This window comes from Myiozetetes cayanensis, unplaced genomic scaffold, assembly GCF_022539395.1.
Source record: "Myiozetetes cayanensis isolate MyiCay16 unplaced genomic scaffold, myiCay2020 scf5-8, whole genome shotgun sequence".
NCBI classification, from domain to species: domain Eukaryota; kingdom Metazoa; phylum Chordata; class Aves; order Passeriformes; family Tyrannidae; genus Myiozetetes; species Myiozetetes cayanensis.
The window spans coordinates 42878958-42905113 of record NW_026087742.1 but is presented as its reverse complement, the minus strand read 5'-3'; the positions used below and the strand labels follow the sequence as shown (position 1 = coordinate 42905113).

Sequence of the window (26156 nt, the reverse complement as noted above, 5' to 3'; positions counted from 1 at the left end):
CACCTAGAAAATGCCATTTCCTGGTTTAAAGAATGTAGTCACCCAAGTGCTGCCTTCTTGCCCATCTACAGCCTGTGTGATGAGTAGTTGCAGATGATAGGGCAGGCAGATACATGCAGGCTCATTAACAGCCATACATGATGGTCCTGAAGGAATTTCTAAAGATGCCCACACCAATCTTTTCAGCTCATGGGCACATCAGCTTGAAATGACTTGTTTCTGTAGAGATCTGCAGCATGTCCTAGCTATTTTTGGTAGCCCAGAGTTCTTGGCTTATTATATGACCTATGCTGAACTCTTGTAATATGGTTTGCAAGAAGATATATGAAAACCCCTTTTGAATAAAAGGTTAGCTTCATTCATGAGGTAAGTCAAAATCAATGGAGTTGAGATAGGCTTTTAAATGTCTCGATTTTAATTAAGTGGGATTAAATGTCCCAATTGCAATTACTGCTTCTCAAAAAAATCAAGGTAGGACAGAAACCTTATCCCTTCAGCCAATATAATACTTGATCCTTCTACTGGGACATGAGTGAACCTGAGATCCCAGAGTGTTCCCCTGTATCCCTCCACAGAATGGGTAGGAAGAAGCTGTGTTGAAAGTAGAAAAAGTAGCCTGTGCCTCCAGACTTCTTGTAGGCCACGAGAAGCTCCAAAAAGCCCAGACAACCATAGTGCAGAACTGCAGGGCTGGGGTGTTAAGTTTGGGCCTTTTCTCTGCCCTTTGTTTATCCTACTTTTTTTCCTCTTTTTCTTTATTATTTTCCTTTTTTTCCCCCAAGGTCACTTTTTTGGTGATTTTTTTCGAGTTTTTTTGTTTGCCTGAACAATGAAATCTCTGTTGGGGTAGACAGTGCCTGGAATGCATTTCCCTGGTGCAACTGGGAAACTGAGTAACTCAAGGTGGTGCTGCTATGTTAGTCAGTAAAAACGAGGGGGAGCTGTAATGGTGAACAGAGGATCAATTATTCCAAAGGCAAAAAAACTTTTGTTGACTTCTGCATGTTCATATGTCCTCTCCTAAACCTCCCCCCTGCTCAGAGGGACTTGAACCAAAACCCCTTGAACTTGTTGATTGCTGTCAGAGCTGTATAGCAGGAGTGGAGGACACCCACACTGCAAGAGCTTTTCAGTAGGATTTAAATAGCTTGCACTAATTTATTTTCTGGTGGGAACGGGCAAAATATGACCAAAATGTGTGGTGCTAATTTATACCAATAGAGAATTTTGCCTTGTGCTAAATTTTCAGAGTAAACACCTTGCAGCTGTTTGTTAAAATAAAACAAAAAGCCTTGGAAGCAAACCAAACCACAAGCGTGTTTCCTGTCTCCAGCCTCCACGCTGTAGTGCATATTTGCTCTGCGGAGAATATTGTCCTTTTGGCTATGTAAAAATTATTTAAGTGGAGCTTGTTTTCAGTTAAGCTGCCAAGCTTCCACCCTGAAATGTGCGAGGATTTTGTTTTAATGATGCATTTTACTCTACAGCTATGTGGTTTTTCTGCCAGACTACAGAAAAGTAATACAGTTACATGCCTCAACACCTGGAACATTTAGTGTTAATCATGTTATTCATAACATCATAATAATTTTTATTATGTTTAGTAAGAGTTTGACATCATGAAGAGATTATGTGAAACAGTTTTTAGAATCCTATTATAATCTAAGTTGGAATATTTTTTTCAACATATATTGCATTAGAATGAGTACATCGGGTTTTAGAAACAGGAGTGGTATCCAATTTCCTAAATATAAGTGATATATAAAATATATATAAACTGATTTCTGCCCTAAAATGTAAATTTGTCTATTTATCTGCGTAAAACTTGCTCCTAATTAATATTCATCTTCCTTCCCTTGTCCAGGCTTGTGCTTGCCCTGCTAGTGCTGGAGAGAGGGTTGCAACACATTTCGGTCTGCAGTTTCTGTGACCCTATTGGGACTCACTGCTTGGTCTTTGGTGCAGTATTTTCTGCTGCAGCTTTCTGAGGTTGATCTACTTGTGCAGAGTGAGGATAGCCCTGCACTAGAGGCTGTGAACTGAGGCTGACTCATGCTCCAGGGCAGAGGGGTCTCTGTGAGAACCACAGACCATAAGGAAAAATGTAGGGGTAAGGGGTGACAGCCTCAAATTTGTTCAAATATGTTACTTGGAAATAAGAAGTTGCAACTAGTAAAGAACACTTATAAAGTAGAAGCATTTTAAAAGTTAGTAAGTAATGCTCTTTGAAAAACCAAGCATATCTCACTTACTTCATGGTACAAAAGCTACTGTATGCACAACAGTGATAGCCTAGGGGACTTTAGCAGAGTGCTGCAGAAAATAGACTTTCTATTTTTGGAATGCTGCACTGTTTTCACAAAGTGCTGCTTCAACTGCATAAGATTTACCATAGATAACAGCAAGCAAACATGCCCAGCATCCTCAGAACGAAGCTCCCTTGCCTTAGCAGGGATCAATTGACAGCAGGTTTTCAGAAATGGGTTGGCAGCCCATGTGATCAAGAGAGTTTTATGCTGGTCTATTCAAGTCTCCTCTATAAATAGTCAGTATAAGTTTACAGTTGCATACTAACTTTGTGTTGGCCCATATCTTACCTACCACCTTCCTGGAACACACTCCTACACTCCAAGCTCATACTTTTTTTGCTTACTTCCACTCTCCAGGTATAATTATTATTTATTACAAAAAAGTGCCATATAAACTTAGATGACAGGCATATTCTGGATGATGAGAATTTGAAATGGGCAGATCCTGAGTATGTGGATGACTTGCTGAGGGCATTCACTGGCCATGACTGGGAGGCAGTGACAGAAAGGAGTAGTTAGCACCTTTAAAAATGCAGAGGATCTTTATATATATGCATATATAAATATCTGCCGGTCTAAGTAGGGCTCTGAGCTGCAGATTGCTCTGTGTGGGTGAGCCTTGTCTGCATGTTGCCTTATTTATGGTGAAAGGAGCTGTGAATGCCCATCCCTGAAGCCAATGGGGCTTTGCATGGTCATGCTGAACAGGTAGTGGGAATGGACCAGGCTGGACTGAGTAAGCCATGGGAAACAGGCATGACTGTTTGCATCCGTGTTTTAAGCTCCTTACTCCATCTATAGATGGTCTATGAGTCTGTGCCAAGCCATGTCACAAGAATATCTCCAGCTAGATAGCATTAATGTGCAGAACCATGTAGTATCTCCATTTCTGCCCTTTTCCATCCACAGCTAGTCTGAGCAAATAATTAAGAACCTGCACAGGGCTTTGCTTGTTCCTCAGCTGCTTTTCAAAGATGAAGTCCCTTGCTGATAAATTTTGGAGGTAGATCTGCTGTGTGTATGCAATGCAGTTGTAGCCTCCTTTCTCTTCACAGCCCTTCTAGCATGGGGAGTGACTCTTTAAGCCATATGTTTTAAGAAGCTGGCAGCATGGTAGAGGCTAAATTAATTGGGAGAATGAACAGGACCATCTCCATTGTCTTGTGTTCAGTCCCAAGCATGGGCAGTTGTTTTCAGTGAACAAGGAAAGCTCTTCTTTCATTTTGTTTTTCACTCTTCTCTTTTTGTGTACAGAACACGATGATCTGTTTTGTGTGATGATTTTGTCAAAATCTATGATGATTTTGTCCAGGCCGATGGAGCTCATTAGCCGTGTAAGGCAATCCATCTACGTCCTGAGGACCTTGCTGCCACCGTCCAAGCTCACTTGGCCCCGGCAGATGAACCTTAGGATTAAAGGGTGGGCTCAGTTCCACGCACACTGTGTCTCACCTAAAAAATCCAATGGGCAGGCTGGAAGGTGTAAAGACCTTCCCCGGATCTTCACTCGCGAAGACTGGCCATTATTATTATGATGATTTTGTCAAGTTGGCTAGACTATAGTGCAAGTCACATCCAAATTATCATTTATGATGAATGTGTCGAAGTCCTGACAATCTTAACATTGCACTCAGGTACACTATAAGTTGCCGTTCAAGGCAGATCAGTATTCACTGCTGTGTTAGGGGTTTGTGTTTTTTTTTCATCTTATCTCATCTTATTTGGTGAGCTCTTGCACACCAAATTGGAGCTCTTTGCTTTTGGTTAGTTAAAGAATTGTTCTCAATACTTTATTTAGTTAAGTATCTTGAATGCAAAACACCCTCTAGCCACACAATAGGGGTAATGTGTCGTATGTGTTAAAGGATTTCCAACTGTAAACCATCTTGGCTTCCAAGCTCCAGTTAGCAGGGCCTGCCTCATTAGCAAATATATGAAGCAAGCATCTATTAAGCTGTTATTGAAGTTCCTTCTTACGGGACTTCTAGGAGCTTAAGGGTCTAAGTAGGAGGCACAGAAAAAAAGTGCAAATATTGTTACCTGTTTTCCAATATAAACTCTATTAAGAAGATGGAGGAACTTACCTTCTAGATCAGGCTTGCTTTTGGGGATGTCTCTAATGGTCACAAATCACATGTTGTCTCTGACTGATAATCCATTCTGGCAAAAATCTGTAACGTGGGTTTAACTGTGGATGTTTCTTATTGTGCAGATAGCTGCTATTTTCACTAGCCTTGAAAGGATGTGAATAGCTCCTGCCTCTCTCAGTGGGTTGTGCTAGCCCAAAGCTGTGACTCAGTGATGGTAAAGTATATGCTTTACTGAGAGACACTGAGGTTGAAAATTCATTGACTTTATTATTCCTAAAAGACACATTGCACACTTTTTAGAGCCATCCAAAACTAAACTGGCCTTTGAGATATAGAAAATAAGTTTTGTTATCTCTGAATACAGTGAGGAGGATTGGCAGGGGTTCTGCTTGGTGGCCTCTCTAGCCTGTAGCCAAGATAAGGTTAGATTTATGCTGCAAGCTCTATGTGTGTAGGCACATTCTCTTCAACATCATCATAAATGAGTCGGATGCAGGACTCGAAGGTACACTGAACAAGTTTTCCGATTACACTAAATTAGGAGAAGCTGTTGACTCCTTTGAAGGCAGGGAGGCCCTGCAGAGAGACCTCAACAAATTAGAGGACTGGGCAGTCACCAACCATATGAAGTTCAATGAGGGAAAGTGCTGGATTCTGCACTTGGGATGGGGCAACTGCAGGCGTATGTATAGACTGGGGCTGGAGAGCAGAACTGTGGAGAGGGGCCTGGGCGTCTTGGTTGATGGCAGGTTGAATATGAGTCAGGAGTGCCCTGGAAGCCTGGAGGACCAACTGTGTCCTGAGTGGCACCAAAAGTATGGCCATGTGGCCAGCATGTCAAGAGAGGTGATTCTGCCCCTCTGCTCTGCTCCGGTGAGACTCCATATAAAGTTCTGTGTGCAGCTCTGGGGTCCTCTGCACAGAAAGGACATGAACCTGTTGGACTGGATCCAAAGGAGAGCCATGAAGATGATTAGACTGAAACACCTCTCCTGTGAGGAAAGGATGAGAGAATTGGAACTGTTCAGAGTGGAGAAGAGAAGGCTCCAGGAAGACCTTAGAGCAGCCGTCCAGTACCTAAAGGTGGCCTATAAGGAAGGTTGCCTTGAGAGGTGTTAAGAGCCCCATGCCTGGAAAGATTCAAGGTCAGGTTGGTCAGTGCTCTGAGCAATCTGATGCATTTGAAGATGTCCCTGCTCATTGTAGAGGGATGGGACTAGATGGCCTTTAAATGTCAATTCCAACCCAAACTATTCTATGACTCTGTGATTTGATTATCCTCGTGAATCCCTTTAAACTCAGGATATTCTATGATTGTATGATTGATTCTATGAAAATTGGAAAGAGCTTCTGGTCCTTACTCAGGGTTTAGCACTTCTGGAGGCATGCATTAGTTTTGCTTACAGAACATATGTGTGAAATTAATAAAGGCTAAGTTGTTCACTGTAAGAGGAATTTGGAAAGTTATTATGTATATGTGTTTGACAGACCAAGGGCAGCCTCTCACGTGGTTGGGCTGACTCAGGTTTCAGCCTTTTAATAGCTGCCATTTTACTACATTTTTCACCTACCTCTTGTGAAGGACTTCAGAGGTTAAAAAGCAAAATGGCATTTTATTTCAATAGGTATCAATCGTGTGGAGAGTGTTGGTGCTGCATCATAAGAGGAAATCAACTTCTGTGACTGCAGCAATATCATCAGTGGAGAGAAGTTCTGGCAGAGAACAAAAAGTAAAACAATGGAGTGAGGTTTAGGATGGAGCGTGGAGCAGTCTCTTAGAGGGATGTCTTACAGCTGAGATACCTGCAATAGCTCATTCCAGCTTAGCCACCTTGGAACAGATTGTTCCCCTGAGTCACATTATAGCTTAATCTAAATCATAGGTAGGCTGAAGTAATCACCAGCTGAAATCAGGGGAAGCTTCCCATTGGCATAAATGACATTTGGATCATGGATTTAGTAACCACTTAACATGGGCTGTTAAACTCTCCTTTAGGAAAGTATAATTTCTTTCATTGTTTTCACAACAAACAGATAATAAAGCTGACATCTCCGTTAACACCAAGAATAAACATTTTGTAGGTCATGCTGTTCAGGTATCAGTTTTACTGAAAACCCCAAGGAAGCTCTTCAGGGGAAAAAAGAAGTATTTTTTGTGCTTTATAGCTTCTGGTAAATACAGGATCGATGAAGTGAGCATTGATGTGTTTGCTTTCACATTGAATGCAGCTGGAATGTATTTTTCAGCATTTGGCTGACTAGTGTGGAATTCAATTCAATATATTTCACCTACAAAACTGAAGAGTTCTTTTAAATTGGTGTCTTTTGAATAGGCACAAAATGCCTATTTTGATTCATTTGAAAAATAACAGGCACAAAAAGTTATGGTCTGGAAACACCAGGAGAGAAATCTTTAATTATCTTTCAACTAATTTCAGCCGGTACAGAGATTTTAGTGTTTTTCTTAATAAGTTATGAATATCTTATAGATATCTTCAGATTACAAAAGTTTCTCCTACGTTAAAATCCCACATAGAAATTTCACACTTCCAAAATACTATTTTAGGAAAAAATGTCCACTTAAGACTAGCGTTTTACAATGGCAATGCCTTCAAAACATCGGCGTCAGCCTTTCTTCTACACAAAATGGAACATGACTGATTGCTGACTCTGCAGGATCCCCATCTATCGCCGTTATTCAGGAATCAGTTCACAGTTCCTTCTTAAAAAACCTGGGTGATGGCTTTTTTTTCCTGCCAAACTGGAAAGATGTTACTTTGTGGGATTTTTAATGTGTGTTAATCATAAAGTGACTTTTAGGGAAATACAGTGAAGGCAGAGAGAGCCCTATATCATTGACTTATTTTTTAATTATATCAGAAATCACATTGGCTTAAGTACAGAGTTTTGCCTAACTCTATTAAAAGGAATTTTCAAAGAATCGGTATTTGTATACTTAGCACTTTTTCAAAACTAGACCCATTTAGTGGCCAGAAAAATCATTGAGCCATTAAAAACTGAACTGCAGAAATATCTCTCTCACATGAATCCCTATGCCCAAGGATATTGCTGATCTGCATTTTCTTCAATGTAACAACACTTGGTTTCATTCATGTCTTGTAACTATGGAACGTTAATTGAGAGGATCAAAAGCATGCTTTCCAAACGACATTTTTGGCACTGCTGACAAGAATTTCCTCCGTGTTTCTTGTTCCCGAGGCCTTAAAAGATTCTGGATGAATTAATGGCTTTGATTTTTTTTCTAATTTGTTTCTTGGGAAGAAAATATTTTCTTTTTTTTTTTTTTTTTTTAAATAAGGCTTATCAGGTAAACCCTAATATTAGAGTATGAAAGAGTGCTTATTAGAATTCAGATGACAGGTGTGCTTGAAAGGCACTGGGTCAAAACGCAGTTCAATTTGCTTGACCCTACTGGCATTACTAAACCTACTACACCTCCATTTGCATATCTATATGACAAAGATTTTGCTTAGTTTAATTTGAGAGGTTCCTGGGCTTACAGATCAGTGTGTAGAAAATGCACAAGCAGGAATAATCAAACAGAGTTGCCTATATGGAGACATAAAAGCCTGACCCTATGATTTTAAGAATGCTTCTGCTAATTTGGTTACAGCAGTGTAACATGGAGGGGGTTTTCCTAACTGTTGTTGGTATGGGGTTCAAATACAAGTGAGTATATTGCTGCTTAATCTTTGATGTAAGGACCATGTATGGCTTTCACACAGGTTGATTCGTCATCACTCCTGACTTCTGCTTAAGTTTCTGTGCCAAGTGCTGCTAGGGAGTTAATGAAATGGAGTCCCAGTTACCTAACACCCTCCAGTGAACTGGTGAATTGGCAAATTCCCGTCCCACGGAAGTGGAAGAGTAGAAGAGGTGCTTGTTCCCCTAATTCCTGTTGCTGGCCACACAGCATGTATCACTGTTGTGCTGGACCAAAACTCCTCTCTCTGCTTTAACCTCCACACTCCTGGACACCCCTTCTGCTTCTTTCTCTCTCCCCTGAAGGGGTAGGTAATGAAAGACATGATTAAGACATAGTTTAAGACAAAATAAGTTGAGTAATTCTTTCAAAAATTCAGATTCCCAGCCAGAAAGGGGAATCCAAGGGCAAACAAGGCTCTCCCCAGCAGGCAGAGATCCTCGCCAGCTCCTTACACATCAGTGAAAGTGTGTCCTGCTAATGTAGGCCAATCTCAGAGCTTATCCTTTCTCTCCCAGCTGTCAGGATTTCCTAAATAATTTCCTGCATAATCCAGCCGCAGGTATCAAGGAGAGGAGGATCGTGAGTCAAGGAGACTCTAAGAGAGGTACAAGAAGGTTTATGACCTTCTTTGAAGGTTTTCTCTGCTCACTCTTGTTTTCTTTCATTTCCCTCCTATTTCGTTTTGTGACTTTAACTGCATGAGCTCCATTTCTTCTCCCAGCAAAGTCATTAGGTGTTTGTCATCCATTCCACTGGGGCCAGGAATAAACTAGAATTGCAAAGCTGTTCACTTTAGCCTGTCCTTGCCAGGTTGATCCTGCCAAATGTTAGCTTAATTTTTTTTTAATAAGAAAAAACAATACATTTGAATAAAAATTGAACTGATCCATTCTACCAGAGGGAAATTGTTCACTTGGAGGCATCTGTAGGGAAAGCAAATAATTGGAAAGTTGGATTTTAAAATCATGAGTAAAGATACTGATAAGTCCGGGTTTTAATCCAGAAATTCATTATTTAAGGTACGCCAGAGTGTAGGAGATCCAGGTTGAGTTCTCTCACTTTCCTGTGAGAAATGGAAGCCATGCCTCTGGCTTTCAAAGGGAGAGTCTGACCTGCAACAAGCATCTAGTGAGCCCTAGAGAAGGAGTGTCATCCTCTCAGACCCTCACATTCGTTTGGTTCAGCTCCATATAAATAGTAATTTGTTAGAGCCAGACTCAGAAATGAGGGATATCCTGTCTGGGTGAGTGAGCTGACCATCGTGCTGGGGAAACTCTATTTCTGCTTCAATAACTATTCCACTACTTCATGCAGGATAGGAGGGGTTGAGAGAATCATGTCTCCACCTTGGGCTATAAACTCTGCAATACCTCCTTAGAAAAGATCAGTGTCTTCCAGGAGAGAGTCTGATTTTTTCCCCATAGACCTGGGTTTGGATTACCCAGCAGCCTCAGACGAACATAGCTCTGGTCACACAACCAAGACCTGCAGCAGGAGCTTACTTCAGTGTTTGTGGTTTGTGTGCTGGGAGAGAGAAAGGCTGAGTAGCCTTGTCTCATATTGCATCTAGTACATGGTCTGTCTCTAGCAAGGTTCAGTTACACCTTATGTTTGTCCTTGGTTCCAAACACTTTCTATAAATCACTTTTAACCCTGAGTATGAGTCCTATTCTGACCAAGGTGGTTGTGCAGTCCTTTGTTCATCGTGCATATGTCTCCTCTCTTTTTGGAGAGCCCACAGAAGGTGAAGCATTTTGTCTAAGACTTCAGTACAAAGGGAAGCAAATACAAAAAGATAAAATGTCTAAATTATTGTCCTTTGCTAAATGCTAGACATGTGGTTAGGCTGTAAAAGATTCAGTGAGGACAGTCCCTAATAGATTTTGTGTCAGAATCTGACTGCTGAATTATCCTCTCCGTCCCTTTCACCTTTCACTGAAATGTGAAATAAAAGTGAAAAAATTGCCTTTTGGCAGCAGATATGGGGATTCACTACCTGATTCTCAATTTACAAGCAACTGTCTGATTTGCTTTTCTTTATCCCATTTATTTTATTTCCTCTTTCAGGGAAGGCTGCTTGTCCCCCCTCAGCCCAGAGGCATGGCCTCTTGTGCAGTCTTTCATATGCCACAACCGAACGTTCATCCTGGATGGCCATGTGCAGCTGAAGACGAGTCTGCAGACCCAGGAGCGACACCTTTTTCTCTTCACAGACATTCTGGTTGTTGCCAAGTCCAAGTGAGTATGGCCCGTAGCCACAGAGGAATTCCAGGATAAAACATTTTAAGGAAGTATTAGATGTTCTTTGATGTATTGCTTGCATTGTGTAATCTTCTCCGCTCTGGGAGTGCAGTGTCACAGAAAAGGTTCACTTGTGCTTGGCTGTGTCCACTGTGCTACCTTCAACTTGTCGTGTTTCAGACAGGGCATCCTCAGTCCCATGGGGTGTGTGTAACCCCAGTGGTGGGTTGCAGAGGCGTTAGAGATCTTAACCCTTACCTGGAAGCTGCTTTGGATACACACCAGTGATGAGCAGCTGTATAAAAATAGAGATTGCAGACGGCATTACAGTGCATGTCTCTGCAGTTTGTCCTGTGCCAGAAGGAGCGTGGGGAAGGGGAAGCGGTGCTGGGCAGTCTGGGTAGTGTTCATGTGTAATCAGGCTCACTGCTGAGCTCTGATTATTCACTCTACCATTCACAATTAAATCACATTTACAAGCTGTGTCTAGCATGCCAGATTCATGCGGCATTTGTGGTTTAAGGCAATTTTAGAGGGTGCTTTCACTTGTTGTTATGGGTTATGGGGAAATAATAATAAAAAATCCTGATGTAGCTTCTCTCTCTGTTAGGCACTGTGTTGTGGTTTCGCAGGGTGGGCAGTCTCAATGTGAATTCTGGGCTTTTGCAATGTGTCATTTCGCTTAAGCAATTGTTTCAGGGGCTTCTGGGAAAAGCCAAAAGAAATCTGTGTTTTCTGTAGAAATCTGAGCCGTGTCTGTTTGAATCACACATGGTAAACACAACCCCCCCAGCTGAACTCCCTCACTTGATGTGGTGTGACAACACAGAGGATGTTTTACACAAAACATGTTCCGCTGTGGTGGGTGGTGAACGTAAGGATATTTAGGGGAAACCTTGCTATTCTACCAGCAGTAGCAATGACAACATTGTTACTGTATTGATTTATGTTTGTTGCTTGTTTAGAGTGGAATTCACCTCACCTAATTTCAGCTTTAAAATGTGAATTATTTGCAACTTACCCGAGTTTCTAGGCTTCTCTTACAGTCTTACAGTCACTGAAGCTGCACCTTACTGCAGCAAACTCACCTGGAGCTGAAAGAGTGTTGATAGTGGGTGAGGGGAGTCAGGTTCTTGGGGGTCTCTTACTCTGTACACTGTCTATCCAGTGGTCTTTGTCCACTAGCTTAGCTCCTAAATTGTAGAAGACTGAAGTCAGAAGGGGTAAATCCCTCCCACCCTGGTCAGCATGCTGAGCAGAAGCTATGTTACAGCCCCAAGCTGAGCTGCATATTACTGAAGGTTTGACTGGGTCCCAGTGGGACTATTTGCATAGGAAAGCACTACTTGGTGTAACCACACAAAAACCTGGTCCCCAGGGAGTAATAACAGCTCTTACAGCGTGTGATTTAATGTGGAGCAGAGACTGCAATGTTTGAAAAAGGTAGAAGAGAACAAATTGTGCTTTTGCATGTGAAAAGGGGGGTGGGCAAGTCTTTGCTAGAAATGGTATAAAGAGTATTTTGAGTGATATTACTTCATGTATTTTGAAGATCTAATTGGGATGTTCTCTTTACAGCTACCCTGTCAGCAATTAAAGCATCAGAGCTGTCACTAATGAATACTACTTAAAAATCAGCATTTTTAAAGCTGTCTTACCGGTGCTGGTTCCTAGAAGGAAGACCTGAGTGTGTGTATTGCTATGTGGCTGTGACTGTTGATTGCTATTGACTTTTTAATAGCCTGGTGCAGAGTCAAAGCAGTCAGACCAGGACAGAGTTATTGATACGGTTGAATCTGACTTAACTTCAGAATTATTCCTTGTGAAGGTGCTAAAAATTTGTAATACTCCTTTGTCTTCAGTAGTTTTTTGGCTTAAGGCATATGAACCCCTACAGTATCTTTGGTACAGCTCGGTGCTGTGCTGGTGTCAGCTCAGGTGCAGGTAGCCGGTCACTGTACAAAGGGAGCTCATGTGTAATTAGGCTTCGTATGATCAGCAAACAGGTACAAGTTTTTCCTAAAGAGAGCAACAAGGATCTTGTGTCCTCTGAGCTTGCTGAGTAAACTACTGTATAGCACTGAGTTCCTGCTTAAAGGCAGCCAATTGGCATTGCTCCCACGGAAATTTGTGAGGGGTAAGTTCTCTCTACAACTGGTCCGTGTATGACTTTAGACAAGGGGCCTCTAGGTTCATTTTTTGCTACTTTCTAATAGTTTCTGAAATGTGCATTATACCAGCTTATAAAAAACAAGAATAATACTCACATGCTGTGGTCCTCTGCTGCCCTGTCCTTCACTGCCTTCATGTGGGGATTAAGTCACAAATGAATTGATTGAAAGAGTTTTTCTCACTGAACCAAAGTTAAGTATGTAAAATATTATATACTCTTTCCTATATATTGATTAGATTTCTTACAGATAGCATGTGTTTCTGTTTGGCAGAGTAGATACTTCAAGGATCTGTCAATTCAATGGTGGTTTCTCACGTAAATTTTTGTGTGGAAGGCACAGAGAAATGACTTCCTCTTTCTCTTTTGTAATGTGCACCCTTGTATATAAACATGCCTTTTCAGGTTATTTTCCCAATATGTCTGGACATAGAAATTAATGGTTAAGTGCATACATGGAATTATGGTAGCAATCTCACAGTAGATCCATTAATGCTTTTGTCAGAGGGTCCTATTAAGGAGATTAGCAAATCCAGTGAGAAGTTAATCTCCCATCTGTTATCGGTTGCAAAGTATCCAATTGCAAGCAAGAGGAACTGCAAGCGCTCTGCATGGAGTGAATCAATACCTGCACCATTGATGTTCATGACTTTTCTCTTGATTTCAGTGGACTTGGGATCTGCCTGATGTTTACGGTAACATTTGCTAGGGGACTTCCTTAAAAATGTATATAATATTCATTAGATTTTACTCTGGCCATTTTTAAAACGTTCAGTCATGCTGCTTTCTTAGTCAGCAATGATATATTCATTTCTAGAGGTAATGCTTTGGCACTTCAGTAGAAGGCCCACATTTCACAAATGCTGAGAACCCATGGATTGCATAAAGGACATGGCAGATAGGGATAAAAATATACTTCAGGCTCTTTAGATGTTAATGGAGGCTACTGTTTCAGTGCCTCTGGAAACCAGGCCACTTGAATACTGATAATAGCTGAAAGCTCTGACTACGCATGGCAAACAGGGCAAGAATATACATCAAGCATGACTGGAGAACATCCTTGTGCTTCTGCCAACACCCTGCTGACACCTGCTACTGGCACTGTAGGGATCTGGCTTTATGAACTGTAAATGTTAAAAAAGTGAAACAGCATGTAGAGTGTTCACTGTACTGGGGAATGGGAAAAAAGTTAAGGAGAAAGGGAGGGTCAACAGGTTGATTCTGTGGAGTAAGACCAGACTTCCATTTATTAACATCTACATTAGAATTCACAGCTGTAATTTTTTGTAAATCTACATTTTCACAGTTCATTCTGTGGTCAGTCAGAATACAGTTATTTTTATATTCTTGACAGACCTTACTTGTTGCATCATAAACTAATTTTGAACAAGCATGCTGAAATGTTCTCCTGTACTTTAAGTTTCTCTTTGATTGGGCAGCAGAACATAATAGAGTGAAGAGAGGTGAAGTGTTCAACTGATCAGGAAACACCATGGTCTTAGTTTAGCTGAACATGGTGTTTAGCTCTTAGTTTAAAAAATACAGGAACTTGAGATGGTATTTTACAGTATTTTATGACAATACAAATGGAAGTGCATCTTTTTACCAGGTTTGATATACACTGATAATCCTTTCTTGCCCAACACTGGGAGCATTGCTGCACACCATCTCACCACACGTGTCAGTACAATGTCAGCTGGAAAACTTAGACCAGTCAGGGTACTGCAAGTTCACCTATTCCCTCTTGAAAGCAACAAGGTTCAAGTACTTTCGTGATTCCAACTGAATTAGTTCAGTCTGTTCTAAGTCAAATACCTTGTAAATGAGACTAATCTCAGAGAAGGTGGCCCACATGTATCAAAGCCATAGGAAAATGCTTACTTGGCATATTTATTTATAGAGCCCTAATCACCACAGTGGCCGGCACTGTCCCCATCATGTTTGCAACACAGTGGTGAGCTGACATGCTCTTTCTTGCATATCCCCTCGGCTTCAGGGAGGGAACACTTTTGCTCCAGCCTTTCCCTGATGGCCCAGGACAACCACAGCTCAGGTAGTTCCAACTGCAGGGCTTAAAGTGTGTGGCTGTTGCAGTGCTACAGAGCTGCATTGACTTTGAGTTTTCACTTGTTTCTCACATAGCACTAGCACCTCACCAATACTACAAAGGAAGGAGACTTATAATGAGAAAACAGGTGGAAGAAAAGAGTTGAAATTAAAATGTGAAACTGTGTAAATTTGACCTTTATTGTTTAGTAGGATAAAACACAGGAAGGGCCAAATTTTTAAAAATTTGGGAAATTTTATATCTTCCTTATAGATGAGTGAATATTTTGAGAATGCACAAAGTTCTGGCTCAGTCTCCAAGTGATGTGGACCTAAAACTACCATGCATCTAGTTCGTGGAGACTGTATGGTGACCTGTTCTGTAGCTAACACAAATGGCAGTTTCTGCTTGTTCTTTCTTCAGGATTTCTTCATTTGCCCTGACCTAGTTGTCACTACTTAAACTCATCATAGTTTTTGACCCTGGGGCTAAGCAATAGAACTGTATTATAAACTCCTCAATAGCATTAAAGTCACTAAAAGAAGACTCAAGTACAAGTGGCAATCTTTGCCTCATGGTGAGATTTGGAGAAGAACTCTAAACATGAACAGAAGTTTTCCCCTAAGAAGGGCAGTTCCCAGGGATGCCACAAGCAATCTGTTTATCCCACAAATAAGAGATCTGTTGATCCCATTCAAATGAGAAATTGATACGTTTTTATATGTAACCCAATAAAACATTGTTTTCTTTAACTGAAGCAGAAGACCTTCTCTCTCAGCTCCAATGCAAGTTTCACGTGTGCCTGAAGGAAGAAAAATCTCTAGTTGTTTAATCTGCCTTGGTATGTTTTCATCTGTGTGACTTACCTATGATTTTCTGCCTGCAGGTCACACTCTCATTTCAAACTGAAGTGCCAAGCACGTCTCTGTGAGATGTGGACAGCATTTTGTACAGAAGAAGTCTGTGAAGGCAGCACAGACCCAGAGAGGTCCTTTGTTTTGGGCTGGCCTACCACAAACTGTGTGGCAAATTTCAGGTAAGAATTGAGATGTTTTATTTCAAGTTACTTAAATGTTTTTAGGCTGTCAGGTAATGAGACTATCACAAATTCATTTCAGCACCAGTGAATGTGGGGAGCAGCAATTTGCTGATCGTTAAACCAATTCCTTCTACTGCTGTGAGCAAGTCACCCTCCACACCTCATCTTCTTTCTCCCTCCAAATGGAGCAGTGGTACTTGCTTATCATTTTAAAAATTAAGAAAATATGTAACTTGGCAAAGCACTGTCTGTGCTGCAAACTTGCTCAGTGGAAATTATCCTTTTTTTTTTTTTATAACTTGATGAACACCTTGGCTAATTAATAAGATGAACTACAAATATTAAACAGACAAGCTAATGAAAGAATCAAAGAGACAGTTTTAAACAGAAGAGCAGGTATTGGAAATAGCAAAAAACATACAGTGAAATACTGACCTTGTCCTATTTCTCTGTTCAATTTAATTGTGCCAGAGAAAATGTCAAAATTCCTCTTAAAGCAGCATCTCTGAATTTTAATAGAAAGATTTTTGGACTGTCTTCGCAGCATAGACTGTAGCACACATAAGGGCTGTAGAGGTAATTTCAGTGATTAGGCTAATTTTAGTCTCAGCAGGAGGGCTCTGTCGTCACTTTGGAGGAGGGAGGGCACATCCCCCTGAAATCCCAGCTGCTTAGCCACGGTAATTTGCCTGAGTCTTGGAAAATGCATTTTCTTCTTTATCAACACAGAACAAAAGCTGAAGTATCCAGTTTAATTTCTGTATCACATTGTCCTTACCCAAAGAGTGTACAAAGTGCACTCTATTGAGTTGGTTGTGCTGTTTATGGTTTTTACACTTTAATAGCCCTGAAACAGAGATGAAATTTTCTATTGATTTTCAGTTGAACTCTTGCCAATAAACATGAGCTTTGATCTAGAAACAGTATGTGATCCTGTATAGATATCAGAAAGTAGTTGAATAGGAAAGCAATAGCTTAAATAAAAAAAGAGTCAGAGATTTTACAGCAGTGAAATTATTTTATGTCTGGAGGTACACCGAAAAATCTGAAATGCCAGGTGAGTCCAGTTATGTCCAACATAACTGAAACAACCAAAGCAGAGTCATATTTGTAGCATTTACATTTGTAGCATTCCCCTCACAGCATCATTCAGAAGGTTTGTGGTTCCCTAAATACCTTCTCTAAAATTTGAAGAAACTTGATTTACAAAAGCAGCAGTGGGAATAGCAGTTACTCCATCTGGGACAGGATTTAAATCAAGAAAGTTGAAGCAAAATTAGGTTAGATTCCTTGAACAGTCCTATTATTAGCTACATTTAACTGGACAGCTTGGTATCCTTGAAAGTGTATAAATGAGATAAAGATAAATGAGATATGCCTTAGAATGTCCAAAGTTTGACTGTACTAAGCACAATGGGCTTATGTGTACTTTGTGATGTGCTGATAAAACAACTAATAAACAAGAAGATAATTAGAATAGTGAAAGTGGAAAGAAGTCTGTATACCTGATGAAATACCTTTAAACTTTTGAATTAATCTCTTATTCTAAAGTGCCCTCCTGTTCTATTTGGACACTACTTTAAGAACTCAATACTTTTCCTACTGATTTCATTGGAAAAACTTTAAGATTCTGTGACAAAAACTGCTAACTGGGGCCTTTGGTCTCCATGGGCAGGCTTTTCAGTTGACTTTGCAGGGAAGCAGACTTTTCATTCAAATTTGGATAAATCTTTTAGTTTTTGTAGGTATTTATAAAATTGCAACCAAGAAACAGTCCATTCCACTGAGGTTTGTAAGAGGACTATTTTGGTGTTAGAATGATGGCTGATTTATCCCTGCTTTGTTTTAATTTTCAGGTCTGCAGAACAAAAGGAAACATGGCTCTCTTATTTGCAGAGGTACTTTTTTATGTGGTCTTTAAAGACATTGAAAAGAGTCCCAGTCTAGACCAGTGATTCCCAAGCTGTGGTGCCTATGCCATCATGATAGATAAGCTCCTTCAAAGTGATATTAAGGAAAAAAATATCATGTCTTCTTCCTGCAGAAAATGGTGTGTGCCTTTTATGCAACAATCACTGTGCAAGGAGAGAATCGCTTCCCTGTGCTCAGCACAAAACCAGAGCAATTCCTCATACACATTATTCCTTCCCCATGCAGCATCAGAAGCCTCTGCCACTGTTGCTCTGGTTGAGCCTGGAGCTCTTTCCATTTTGATGGCATCTAAGCAAGCCCAGCTCAGGACCTCTGCTCTAACCTGTCTGCTGCTTGTGGCCAGCTATATTTTGGTCTTACAGAACATACCACAAGCTGGAGGGTATGGTGGGAGGGTTTGCAGAAATAGAGCTGTCTTATTTCGTTCAGTGTTTGGACAGACAGTGATAGTTCTGCTTTCTGGTCAGCAGTTCTGGTTGAGGTTTCTGTCTTGATCTGATTCTTCAGAGTTCCTGGGTTTTTTAAATCGTTCTTGCTGGGATGATTTCCAGTTCACTCTTCTCCTGTTCAGTCCTTTGAGCTAATCTGTACTGATGTAACAGACTCCAGTAGGAGCTTTTAGTGCAGACTGAGGCATCACAATGATGGGTAGTTTTAGCTTGATTTTTTCTATTCACTTTCTCTGCTGATTACTCTGATTTCTACAATGAACTTCAAGGCAACAAAGGCATTACTGGGGACCACAATTGGCATTCCTTCCAGATACTGCTGCTGGGTGCTTTCTTTTCTTCGGAGATCCTTCTAGTGCAGTACATCTGCAAACAGTCTGCTTCTTATCCAGTTACTGCTTGCTTGCTATTTAAATATATGTCTTGCTATTTATATTTGCAATATTAAAATTTTACTTGTTTTGTACTTTCTTTGTCAGTCGAATAAGAGAAGAGAAGGAAAAAGACAATCCTAAAAGGATTCCTGTGACGATAATTGCAAAAGACGTGGGAACTTGTGCATATGTAAGTGCTCTTGAGTTAAATAGGTGTCCAAATCCATATCACCTGTGAGTGCTAGTGACCTGCAAATCCTTTGGATATTGAAAGGGTTCCTTTGATTTGCAATGTCCTTTAGGGATTCAGCCCCTTGAAAAGACTTGGCATACGCAGCCCTGACATGTTTGTTCCCTGTGTTTAATACATGACTTCCGTTTTAAAGACAGTGTGCTTGGTAAGAAATACTGGTTCTGGCATACAAACTAAAGACTGTGCAGTGTAAAGTCCCAAGAAACACCTCCAGCGGAACTTATGCATAAGCATCTTCAGAAATGCCAGCACAATGTATCCTTTTTTTTGCTTGTAAAACTTATCTAAACCCACAACTGCCTTCATTCAATTCTGCAAAGCTGCAGTGTGTTTTGTGGTTTATAGTGATCTTAAGTCAGGAAAGCAGTGTGTAAAAACACCCTGAAATTGCATTAAGCGTGTTTTGCATCAACTAATTGATGCTGGTAAATTTATAGGCAAAGTATAAATAGTAAAAAAAGGTCATCCACAGGGTGATTTGCACCTTTTTGACTAAGTAAGTTTTAACCAATTTAAACTAAGTTCTTATATGTAGCCAATTCCATAGGGATACCCTAGCATTCAGTGATAATCCACCCATTCTTCCTTTACTTCTTCTACATTTGTTTTTTCTTTCTTGTAACATCTGTATTTCAAGCTCAGAACCCCAGGGAGCATGTGCAAGGGAATGAGAAATTTTGACAGAAGTCCGATTTCACTGAAGATCTTTGCCCAGCGGTGAATCTGCACTTAGAATTCTGTATTTGCACAGATGAAAGCATAAAGGAGTCTGCCTTTTTTTCAGAAAATAATAATTAAACAATAATATAATTTCTAGGTTGCTAAGACAAAAATTAATAAACAATACCAAAAATTGTGATAGTTCAAATGCAAGACTACAGATCAAGGTCTGCTCAGGTGTAAAAGTCTGTAAATCATACATGCTCTCAGGGGTTGCAGTCTTGTACCAGAGTTTGTTGGGGTTCTTTTTAATGCCTTTTTTCCCTAGCAGTAATTAGCTCATGTGCCACATATGGTCTCTGGATCCTGACAGTCCTAGAAATGACACCCTATAGTCTGGATTTTATCAGTAATAAAACAGAGGAGGAACAGATAGAAATTCTGTGATGCAAATAGTTCTTATTGCAGCATGGTTCCTGCTATAGCGTCTGGACATGCCCAAGAATTATTTTGGTTTTGGACAGTAAGGAAGGCTGAACACAAGGCACAAACCATTTTATTATATTCTTGCCAAGAGCAAAACTTATGCAAATGTTCTGACCTACTCCTGAGAGCCAGATGTCATTGCTACAGGCAAATGTTAAATTTTTTATGGTATGAGCGTTCAGATATGTCCTGAAGCAAGATATACCGTATTCTCACTACTTTCCTTTCATTGCCATGGCAGCTTGTTACCGTCAGGAACTTACACAAATGTACAGCTCAGATCTTTTCTAAATGCAAAATGTCAGGGGGTTGTTTCACCTGAACACCTTATGGCCAGCATAAAATTGATATGCTACAGAAGGTATCAGCAAACTGTCTTGGGACTGGCAATGAACATCTACATCCCAGCTCTGCCACCTCGCCTTGTTTGGGCCATCAGATACGCCTGGGTGGTTTGTTGCAGTGGGCATGCCTTTGTTCTGCCAAGACTTTAGTCTGGCCAGGAACCAGCTGCAGTCCAAAAACTGTGTAGTGTTGGTGGTGGAGCCAAGCCTCTAAAGAGGGCTTAGTGACTTGTGCTTTTTGTGTGGGAGTTGCCTGTTAGCTTGGGAGTGAGACCAGCATGGGTACGATGCTGCAAGCAAAAACCACTCTGGACACTCTCACCACTGTTTTTGCCTCTGCAAGGTGATGGCAGTGGTGCTGCCACATTCCAGCAGGACTGAGGGTAGAGTCAATCCGAGTGCATTCGATGCTAAGAGCAACCCATGGAGCTGAGGCATGGAGCATTGCGCAGCAGTACGGGAGGAGTACTGGTTCCAGGCAGCAGATGCTGAAATCTCACTCTGGAAAGACTGCCCTGTGGAAAGCAGCACTTTCACCAACCAAAGCTTGGCACTCCATGCCAGTCACCATAATTGTTTAGAATGTGGTATCTCTGCTGCTCCATGCTTTTCCATACTGCCAATCAGCAGATTCCAGAGGCTGCTGGAGAGGTAGCATTTTAACTGGATGAAAGATTACCAAGAGGAAGTGCTTCTGGTACTAAGCCAGATCCAACTCTGAGAAATCTATATAGAATGTGGCAAAGGTGGTAGAGGTGAACAGCCTGTGTACACTATTTTCTTGCCAGGGAGCACTTCAGTTGAAAGGGACAGAAATTATTAACAATTGCTATTTCACTGAAAAAACTCACTGAAATGTTTAATTTTTTCAAAGGAAACTTGTGTGATTTTAAATTAATCAAACCATTGTGTTTCCTTTATGTGGTGTCTAAAGTGCAGTTAGTAGTTCTATCTTTTTGCATATTTTAATGTGGAAGTCATGTCCTCAGTAATCATGGCACTCTCTCTTCTGATGGAGCTGCTAGGGGAAGCGTGGAGCAAATACAGAAAGTATGTGACAAAGCAGAGGAAATCAAACCTTGATCTCAGACAGGACCTTTATCTATGTAGTACAATTTATTTAACAAGTAAAATTTTAACAGGATATTCTCAATTTTTTCCAACAATGAATTATGCAGAGCTACTGCATTTCAGATACTCTTTGCAAATCCAAATTTTTAATGCCACTTTCCCCTTCTCCTTTTTTCTGTTCACAGTCAAAAACCCTAAGTGTAACCAATGTTGATACAGCAAACGATGTAATTCTGATGGCCCTGCAGCAACTGGGAATTAATGTAAGTCCTTGCACCAGTTTTAATGAGTCTTTTTTTGTAGTCACTTATAACAATCAGATCTTCCCTTGCACTTTTTCCAAGTTTTAGGATATGAACATTAATTAAATCCTTTAATATAGCAATTCAGAGTTATTGAAGTGCAGCAGAAGTGCCTTGCTAATATATAGCCCTCCAGAGATTAATAAATGCCTTAAAAGTTTTGAGTACATCTCTCATCCCTATAAGGGATCAGTCATGTTTCAAGTTGCTTTTAAATCTGTTTTGCTGAAGCCTAAGAGGAGACATCCTGACACAAGAACTGAGAGTTTGATAGAGCTCCTTTTGCATGCTTCAGTGTGAACAGGAAACCTACTGACTTGTCTGTTAGTTGGTTTCAAAATGTGCAAACATGCATGATCAGCTGTGCCCCAGATGACAAGTACAAGCACTGCTCTCAAGTGTCCGAATCAGGTACTCTAAATATCCATGGACCTTTAGAGTTATGTGAGACAAGAACGTAACTAAGTGATTGCACGGAATCTGAATGCATCCAATGTAAGCAATGTCCTGAAACTGTTTTGGAAAAGAGCTTTTACTGAACTTACAATAATGCAGGGAATCTGAATGCACCCAGTCTGAATCTTGAATGCACAGGATCTGAATGCGCCCAATTTAAGCAATGTCCTGAAACTGCTTTGGAAAAAGGCTTTTACAGGACTTATGGTAATGCAGGGTACTACCAAATAGATGCAGCAATCCCTACAATATCAAGTACTGCCTCAGCTGGCTTCTTTTGCTCTAAACCAGACCAGGTAGTGCCTCAGGTATGATAATGAATCAGTGCCAAGGACAAGAATTCTGGCTCCCTTATTCTGTTTCTCAATGTGGCTCAAACCAACACCAGTGATCATATAGAAGCTCCTGGATGACAGCTTTTTAACTGGCCTACCAGTCTGCTGTTTGGGTAATAAGATTTTTTAAATGTCTTACTCTTTGTGCATATGTTGATCTCATTGCGTAGAATTTGACAAGCCTTTCCTTACCACAGCCCTGGGTCTGAAGAGGTAAATATGAGCAAAATCCCACTATTCTGCTTCCCTGGGGCTTCTGGATATTCACAGAAAAAGTTGGAGTAACCTCAGAATTAGCATTCCGTATAATCTCTTATCCCTCATTTATAGAGGCTTTTAATGCAGAGGTCTATTCTACTAGCTTGGCATTTCTCAAGCAGAGCAATTTTTGTCTACCCACCTTGTTATGGCTCAGACATCCCATTTACACTAGGGCTGGAGCTCTGGCCTGCACTCAGAATCCAGTAGTCTATCCAATTAAGGAAGCTCTGGAGTTCATGGAGGGGGTTGCAAGGTGAAAAGGATAAGATGTGAGTTAAAATTAGGATTTTAATTGCAGATTTTTGGCACCAAAAATCAGGGCACTATGCCATATTACAACTGCAAGTCTTTATTGTGATGTGCTTCATTTTTACCCATTTTACAGGTGTCATTTGCACTTCCTCATTTTGTGTACAGAAAAAACAGAAAATGGTAGTATTCAAAGAGAATACTCTGAGATGAGCAGGAGGAGGAGCTGGTTGGTTTCAGCATTATGTTCTTTTGTATGTATTACAATCAACCCTTTCCTTCTCTTCACATTTTTATTTCAAGCGGAGAAAGAAGGAAAGCCATCTGAAAGATGTAAAATCTTGCCTGCAGAATTATTTGCCCAAGTAATATACTACATTTTTTCACTGCTTCTTTATTGCATAAAGCCTTTTTCCATTATAGGGATATCATAAGATTAGCAATAAAATCAAACAAGCTAAATAAATTAAGCTGTAGCCTGGGTATCAATCAAACACCCAAACCCCTCATAGGATTGTTCTGATTGTGAGGAAGCTTCTCGTTATGCAAGGTTTTTTATTTATGTCTAGAGAGGACCACTTGAAAGAAGCTTTATGACTTTTCAATGGCAATTATAAAAACTACATTTCACATATTGTGTGATTAATGGGCCTATTACTTTGGCCGAGTTCACTCTGGTTTAACACAACAGGGTTTTTTCCTCTGTGGTTGCTCTGGTAAAATGACAACTAGCTCGTGCAAAATGGCATTGATCATCTGTTCCAAATTATCAAGTGGGGCAGAAAGAAGGGCCTTGGGTTTCCCAGCTCTGTAATTACACTTGCTGACTTTTCTGGGACAGTCATATTTATACTGACAAATGGCCTCATAAGGCCTACAAAGGACAACATTTGAAGTCAGGAGATGAACAGTTTGCCTCCTGAAAGCCACATTTACTAGCTCTTTCCCTTCCCCAGCTTCCCCTTCACAGCAACAAACCCTTTCATATATATGTGTAAAAGGAAAAGCAAATACCCTTTCCTGTGCTCCTCAGCTGTATTTATTTGGTCCTGGCTGCTTGCCCTGAGGCATCAGAGATGTCTCCAAAGCCTATTTATTTTCCTTCTGCCCCCTGCTAGCTAACTTAACAGCAGTGCTAATATGGGCCAAAAAGCTCTGTCAGTCAGAAAGCAAACTGCAAAGGCTTTATTGGATGTATCAGCATTACACCAGGTGCATGCAGAAAGTAGGAAGAGTCTCAAGAGCCTTGGGAACACTGGGTGAAGGTCCAGACAATGCAGGAGAGTAGGCAAATTGTTTTAAAAGAGGTAGGATTTAACTTTAGTGATAAATAGATACTGTCATGAGGTATTTATCACCTTTTGTAGACAGAAAACTTTTAGATTTTAATTATCCTGATTGAACAGTATCACTGAAAAGTAATTTAAGGTAAAATAGATCACTTTTATTGCAGTGTATTTATCCACTTGCTATTTCCTTTTGTCCTGAGTGTGGTTTATATTAAATGTCATTCTCTTTACTTCTATTGTCTCACCATCGTATCTGGAAAAAGTATTATTCTCTTTCTTCAATTAAACTGCAACATTGACTTGTATATTTATGCTAAAGGCAATATTTTGAATTTGCTTTCAAATCAGAGGTTTTACTCAGCTTTTCGCAAAGATGATCACAATCTCCAGTCTTTTGAAAATTGTCTCCTTTGATGTAAATTTATTCTCTCCACTGTACATTTTAAAGAGGATTCGGCAGTCTAAAACACCTTCCAGTGCTCCCAAGCATTTCCACACGAAAGGGCTGCACAAAAGGGCTGACAGCAGCCCTACAAGGAGATTTTGGGGCAGTGTTGAGTGCCAGGAGTCCCATGGGTGCCATCCTTGCCTTGGCATCATCAGACTGGGTTCAGGTCTTGGGTGAAGGTACTCCTGCCCTGCCTTCCAGCGTGGGTCACAGGCTCACCAGCCTGAGCTCCTCCTTCTTGCTGGGGATGTAGAGAAGCTGGAGCAGTGGTGGAACAGAGTTCTCAGATCTGAGGCTTGTCCCTGTATGCCAGAGCACACCCCAGAGGGTGTGATTTCCGTGGTACTCAGGATGGAGCTGAAGGGTGATCTCAGCTCACAGGGACTGCCTGCTGTCTGCCCCATGCCCTGCAGCAGGCATCCTCCTCCTTGTGCTGCTTAGCTGTAATCCCTCTGGGGGATCAGACCCATCTCTCCCTGGCTCTGGGTGCTGCTCAGTGCTGCAGGGCAAAGTGGGCTGGGACATCCATCCCTCTGCTTCCAGGAGCACTGAAAGAATTGTGGGAAACCTTCCCCCTTATCCTCAGAAATGATGGGCTCCAGTACCTCTCAATGCTCAGAGCTGAATCCTGGTCACATAACCAGATTGCACATGACAGACAAAATTCAGAAACTTTGCTGGTGGCAAGCTTTGTCACTGGAAAGTAAACACTGCTGACAAGGTGCAGATTGTCCTTATATTGTGAGAAACCTTACATGAACCTGTCCTTAATGGCTGGCAAATTTATTCTTAATTTTGCTTTTAAAGGGCTCTGAAAAAGATTACAAGTTGTGGGTGATTTCAGGAAGAGAACATGCTCCTTACCCTCTTATTGGTAAGTTCTTGACATTGTTTTTTTCAATATTCACTCAGCTTTTAGTGCTGAAGGAAGCAAGAAATACAGGGAAGACTGAAATGCAGTTTCCTCTTTTGTTTTTCCTGGTTTTTTCTCTTACTTCCCTGTCACACAAGGTTGCTTATTTGGGGAGCTAGTCAGATGCTGATCCTTTGCTTTGAAGAGCTTGTGTCACTAAGAGGTTGGAAAAGGTCATTTATTTCTGCCGCAGTTTTGCTGCATGAGCCCCAGTCTTTCTGCAGAGTTGGCCTCTCCACTCACCCCCTCCTGGGGACATCAGCCTCGAGGCTGTCCAGCTTTACCATACTTCTTCCTACACCTCCAGAGCATTGTTTATTTCCCTCCTCAGTAAAACCCAGCAGACTTTTGAGAAATGTTCTGTTGTTAACTCAAGTTAACTGATTCAAGAGGTCCTTTTCAATCCCCTATTTTTCGTACTGGCTGACAGCTCCCCTCTGATTAGGAGAAAATTAGTGCTTATTGTCTTTCTAAAATGGTTTTCAAAACATTTTGTCCACAGAAACCAACCCAAAGTTCAGAAGTGATTGGATGGAGTGATTTGATTTTGGCCCATGATTCACTAAGAACAAATCCCCTCCCATTATTAATAACCTTTCCCTGTAGAAGCCCAGCATTACTTGTGCTGTAAGAGTTTGCAGATGATTAGAACAAGAAAAACTTATGAATTTCCTGGGTTTACCTCTTGCAGATCTAACCCCAGTAAATCTT

At 40.9% G+C, this 26156-nt stretch overlaps 1 protein-coding gene across 1 annotated transcript in view; it reads left to right on the top strand.

The window, feature by feature from the left end:
• Window positions 1–26156, top strand: part of ARHGAP20 (Rho GTPase activating protein 20) — a 62428-nt gene that overhangs the window by 19863 nt on the left and 16409 nt on the right. Inside the window, 6 exon segments of the mRNA XM_050332403.1 lie at window positions 10194–10364; window positions 15471–15620; window positions 17480–17521; window positions 18484–18568; window positions 21378–21455; window positions 25340–25406. Coding sequence (XP_050188360.1) covers window positions 10194–10364; window positions 15471–15620; window positions 17480–17521; window positions 18484–18568; window positions 21378–21455; window positions 25340–25406 — 593 coding nt within the window.